The 6,000-nt window shown below is 41.3% G+C and overlaps 1 protein-coding gene across 3 annotated transcripts in view; it reads left to right on the plus strand.

The window, feature by feature from the left end:
• Nucleotides 1–4,860, plus strand: part of AVL9 (AVL9 cell migration associated) — a 55,389-nt gene extending 50,529 nt beyond the window's left edge. For all 3 annotated transcript variants that reach the window (XM_008542122.2, XM_070616198.1, XM_070616197.1), the window contains one exon: nucleotides 270–4,860. In XM_008542122.2, the coding sequence (XP_008540344.1) occupies nucleotides 270–385 (116 nt within the window). In that variant the 3' untranslated portion in view covers nucleotides 386–4,860. The remainder of the gene's footprint in view (nucleotides 1–269) is intronic.
• Nucleotides 4,861–6,000: the final 1,140 nt, after the last annotated feature.

The following is a 6,000-nucleotide window of genomic DNA, read 5'->3' on the forward strand; positions in this document are numbered from 1 at the left end:
CTTGGTTTGCTTCCATGTCTTTGCTATTTTGAATAATGCAGCAATGAACGTAAGGGTGCATATACCTTTTGAACTATTGATTTCATCTTCTTTGGATAAATAGGAAAGAGATCATTTTGAAACTAGAAATTTAAATGGTAATTTAGTAACTATTAACAAATTGATGTGTTATAGAAAATTAACATTTATTAATTAACATTGATCTTTCACTGTCTCTTAGCAAAAGTGAAGACATTTTTCCTTTTGTTTTTCCTTTCGTTTCCATCCAGGCCAGTCAGTTGGAGGAGCTTTTTCCAGTGCAAAGACAGCTATGTCTTCATGGCTTTCTACTTTCACCAGTTCCACCCCCCAGAGTCTCACTGAGCCGCCCGACGGGAAGCCCTGAGCAAGGCGTCCAGAGTCTGCTGCTGTTGCTTTCTTGGTTTAAGTGTTCCCTGTCTGTCTGCTGCTCCCAGACTGTTCCTCTTCGTCAGCCACTGGTCCACAGCAGGGTACCGTTACATCAAACTGTTTACATGGACGGTTGCCCTCTGTCTAAATGAATGTTGCAGGGTGCTGAGAAGATGAAATCACAACCATAGCAGGGATGGCTTTCCAGGTTGGGGTTTAAATTGACTACTTTTATTTCAATCTGAGCCTGATTAAAACACACAGTGAACCTTGTAATGAATTTTGAATTCTGATATTATACACTTGTTTACTTTAGAAAAGTTTTTACTTATGTAAATTGTTTTGTTTTACTGTTTGAATATCCAGGGTGGTCACTGTAATTTGTATGTGCTAAAATTAAGTTATATTACTATTTTAATTTCTCTAAGATTGGCCCTAAAATGTACTTATAGAGTTAAGGGGTCATACAATTCAGCTCTTTGTTATTATTTTACTGAGTTATGATTTTTTGTTTGTTGGTTTTCTACCCACGAAACACATTTATCGATTCACTTCCTCCCAGAAACATGAAAGCCAGAGGTGGTAGTTCTGAGGATGGAGTATTTTGTTTCTGTTTTTAATTTATTCTTTCCCAATCCTACACACTTGCTTTGAAGCATGAAGGAGCGTCACTGTGCTTTCTTCCTCTTCCTAGTTGTGCAGGTAGAAGCGCGAGGAGATAGCGTAGTGATGGTTACAGCGCTGTTCAAGCAGTTTACCGTGAATGTGTATTTAGGGCAAGACTTTAGAAGACCCAGGTGTTAGCTTTGTCAACTCTAGTCTTTCACAAGCATTTTTTAACCCAAAGTTTGTGCCTTCTATCTCTTCTTTTGAACAGTTTTCCATTGGGTGTTTACAGACCTACAGGTTTTTTCTGTCTTACTCTTCATAAGCTTTTCAAGGCGGTTGGCCTTCCTACTTCCCTGACGGAAAATCCTCCTATAATCAATCCCTACCCCCTTCTAAAAGTATTTTATAAAAGAAAAACAAGATGATTTGTAAATAATGGAAAGAAATCGCATCTTGGCTCACATTTAGAAAAGCAAGAGGCAAAAGAAGCAAACTACAGCCATGACGTCAGTCATATTTCATAAAGGGCATCGGGTTTCAGCGTGGACCCTGCGTGAGTGTGCTGTCTGCTGAAGACTACACAGCTGGACCTCACGTATCTGCCACTTGCTTTTCAAGGGGACTTTGGATGGGTGTTCTCAGGGAGTACTTACAGGGGACAGACTGCTTTTTCAGTAACAAAGGATACTTGGAAAATACATTGTGAGTATAATCTACATATGATGTAAAGAGTAGTGGGAAAATGAGGGGTCTAATTAAGGAGGACACTTGATTATATTTGATTTATCCCTTCAGAAATGTTTGTGTAAAAAGTAAATCCTTCCAGGGCATGTTGAAATGGACATAGGGACATAATCTAAATATCCCTAAATTTTCCAAGTTGTGTTTTAACACAAGTCCAGCAAATATAAAAGCATCCTTCCATTTGAGCATAATAACTCCAGAATTCAGCGATGATAAATCAAAGGGCTTATTGTGGAGAACTCCATTAATTCTGCTTCTGCTAGGAAAGCTGACCTTCTCAGGAAATGTTATTTGAAGAGAGGAAAGTAATACCAAACCAAACCTTAAAAGGTACTTTAATCAGTTTTGCACTGAGACTATAAAGAATTCATTCTAACATCCTGCTGTTTCATGAGGCCAAGTCATTAGTTGGAGTGTGATAGTGTATTGGTTTGCAATTGTTCCCTCAACTGCCAGAAGTTCACAGCGCTGAGAGCTCTGTGAGGGGTTGGCCAGCACGCTGCTGCCTCCTCCTTTAGTTTGTCTGGTCTGGATGATTGGGGTAAACTCCCATCTCTCACTATTCAAAGGAGTCCCATCCACACTTTGGAATCCACTAAAATAAAAATAGTTAAATGAAATTTAACTTTCCTTTTGTATCACTGGTTCCCCATTTTAACATACACCTCAATTGAACTTTCTATTAATGTTTTAGTTGAGTTCAACTCTTAAAGTGATCGTTTAACTGACTTTCAGCGTAAAATAAATATCTCAGAAGGTAGAACCTTTGTCGTAGAAATGGTCAAAGACCATCACTCTGTTTCCTTCAGGTTCTGGGAGGGATTGGAGTTTTCAGGGAGCACAGGTGATTGTGTTGACAGGGTCTCAGGGGCAGCCAGCACAGTTGAAGGCAGGAAGCCTGACCCCTCGTCCTGGGAGCCTTCTGCTTCACGCTTAGGTGCCAGGCTCCAGCTGAGTGGCCAGCCCAGAAGCAGTAGCCTCCCTCCAGTCACTGGCTCTGTGAGCCAGAGGAGCCAACGCTGGGCCACCTTCGGACATATCACAGGTAAAGGTGTGTGTTAGGGTTGGCCACACTGGCTCCAGAGCTTTTGTGACTAAGAACTGAGTATCTGTAAGTAGGCTTGAGGGAGCTAGGTCAGCAGGCTATTTCAGGGTGTGCCAAGCACACAGACTGCATCTGTAGCTTAGTGGTGGCTCCACTGCTGTCTAGGTGACTTAAAAATGACAGTAGGAAAAAGTTCGTGGCATACTTTAATTCCTACTGGGCACTGGATGACAATGACATAGGTAAGGAAAAGAAAATTAAAGCTACCACGTCCTAGTCTCGGTGAATAGAAAAAGTTGCTTGTCACCGTGAGGCTTAGAGTTATTTTGCATATGCATTTGGCTCACAGAACCAGTATGAATAGTCTATCCCCAGATCCATTTATGATTTACTAGCCCCCAAGCCCTAAAACACTTCTCCTCTTGTTTTCTTTAAGAAACACAGCAGTAATATCCTTGGGCAGCAAACCAGAGCATACGACATGTTTCCTCAACCTTACCTTGCTTTTCAAGTTCTATATTAAGCAATGAATTTTTTTTTAGAATAATTTATTTTGGAAAGGCAAGAGAAAGCAAATTAGGAAAGGAGAGGAGAAGTGAGAAGTTGTTGCAAGGCTGAGGAAGAAGGTACTTAAAATCTGAATGGAAAGTATTTGGAAAGTATTTAATATGCTAAAGGTTATAAGAGTTCTTTTACAAAGGGGTTAGAATACTAATCTGCTAGTTAATAAGTTTTAAACTGAAGCTACAACATCTCCCTGGCAGACAGGTTTTGTTTTTCTTTTATGTTTTGTGGAAGTTATAGCCAGTGGTCCTTTTCCCTCCAGATGTGGTGATGAGTTTGGGAGCAGTGAGCTTCTGTAAGGGGCCGGTGGACTGATCCTGAGTCCTGATCCTGGAAGGTAGCCCGTTAGGATGGTAGCTGCCAATTGTTGCCTGTTGTTTTATGGCGGAGTTGGTTGGGGCTCTTGAGACAACATCGACATTTGCATGCTCTGACCCTGACCAGAGGGGGCACAGCGTTCACGGCCTTTCTACCCAGTTCCGTAGGAGCCTTTAAACATGACACAGAACGCAGCCCTCGTTGCTGGAAGATGACTGTCATTCCACGTAGCACAGTGTGCCACTAAGAGTTTTTTCATTCCAAGTCTTTGGACTTCATAACATTGGAATTGTTTTTTCATAATTTCCAACACTCCATAAATATTTGTCAAGGACAAAGAAAGGGAATGTGGATCTTTATTCTTTTCATATGAATAACTTTGTACACATGACTTCCTGCTTTCGTATGAAGGAGAAGAAACTAGCTCCCTTGTATGGTAACTCCAAAATTAAAAGATTGTGCACGGATAAGGGGTTGAATATATTTTGTAAAACTCTAATGCATTTGTATTTCTGTGCTGTTCTAAAGTTTACCTTTTTACTTATATTAATTAAAGATATAGGAAGTATATATTTAAATCATGTAAGTGGGACACAATTTAGGGTTTTTTCCCAATCTTATCTTTCATCAGCTTCTCACACATAGTATGCTGCTCAGATTTTTTGTGTGCAATATAAACATTTGAACATTTCAGTCAGGTACTGAGCCAGAAAAGGTAATTGAAGCTTTTAGAAAGCTTCTGTACTTAGAAAATGTTTTGTTTTCTTGAAATAGTAATAATCTGTAGCTGGAAAAATAGGATCAAGACTTAATGTGTTTCAGGCCACTTGGTCATTGGTTCCTAAATTTAGGAAGCATTTGATTAACAAGTTGGTTAAGGCATTTAGTGGTTACAAAAATAGTTTAAATATTTGAGATTAAAGGCTTTCTACAATCCCTAAGAAAGTTTAGCTTAGAAATCTTAGAAAGTTTTCTAAGGAAGTTTAGCTGTGGCACACGTTTTGATCAGAATGGTGGTTTCTCTTTGCTCTCGTAGTTTTATGATTTGTACTGGTTCTTTATTTCTGTTGTCATTTGTTTAAAAAAAAGTTAAAATTATAAATCACATCTAATCATACTGAATTGTAAAACTTCTGCTGTGTCTTTATTTTAAGGAAAAATGAGAATAAAATTATCCTGTTTGTCCTGCATACAGTTATACTTGCCTTGTCTTTCTAGAAATACCCTTCACGTTGTCAGTGTGGTTTCTGGCCTGCTTCACAGTTGGACAGCAGTGCCAGCTTCATTTATCAAGAAACCAGCACACAGAATGAGCTAGAGGGCTTCTCATTTACGCTCTCATTTGGCATTGCCTACAGTGGTGCCTCAGTTTTTAAGGTGGTGACCCCACAGGAAGAGCCCCTTAGTTTCTGTGGAATGCTAAGTGCACAGGGCTGCACCAAGTACAACCCAACAGAGGTGGTCCTGATAACATCACGAGCTCACTGACAGACCCCCCCAGGGGAATAGGACGTTTTTCCACCCGGACTGGTAAGCTTCAAAATAGCCTTGACATTTCCACCGAGGACTCCTGGCACATTTTCATGTATATTTCCACATACTGAGTTTTCATACAGCTCTTCTACCGAACAGGCACTTTGGGATGTGCTTCACAGAAGAAGCAGACAAACTTCGCGCCCTGGGAAAGGACACTTCCTTGAGTGCAGCCTTAAGTTTAAGGTACCGGTGTCCTCTGACATGGACTGTTAGTGCCCTGGGGCTGTTGAGGTGACTTGGACAGTAGAACTCTGCACCGCTGGCATCTCCTCTTTTCCGAGGACCTGCTCTGGCTGGGCTTTGGGCTTTGGCGTGGTGGTGAGGTGATGGCGTGGTTCCCCGTCATCTCCCAGGGCAGAGCTGCCTGTTCTTCACTCTGATAGGATGGGCATTGCAATTCTTGAATCTGGCAACATCTAGAAGGAGTGTGATTATGGAGCCAGTTTTTTCCAAAGAACTGCGCCTCGTGAAGGGTTTCCCTCTGCTGGGGTCACCTGCACAGGGTTGGGGAACTGCACTGGGGCAGGACCGATCTGTCCAAGTTCACAATCAGCAAATCCCCAAGTGACCTTCCAGTCGCATAACTGACAGCCACTCAGCACACATGAACAGTCTGTATGATCATGGTGTCAGAATCCAAGGAACAGGGGAGCAAGAGATCAGAATGGTTGTGCTCCTTGCTCTTGATCCTATGAACACCTGCATTTGGAACTGCAGACCTCTCAACATGACACAAAAACTAAGATTCAGATATTTTTAAACGTGTGTGTCTTATCCTTCGCTGGACCCGGCTA

Source organism: Equus przewalskii, chromosome 4 (genome assembly GCF_037783145.1).
Source record: "Equus przewalskii isolate Varuska chromosome 4, EquPr2, whole genome shotgun sequence".
Classification (NCBI taxonomy): Eukaryota; Metazoa; Chordata; class Mammalia; order Perissodactyla; family Equidae; genus Equus; species Equus przewalskii.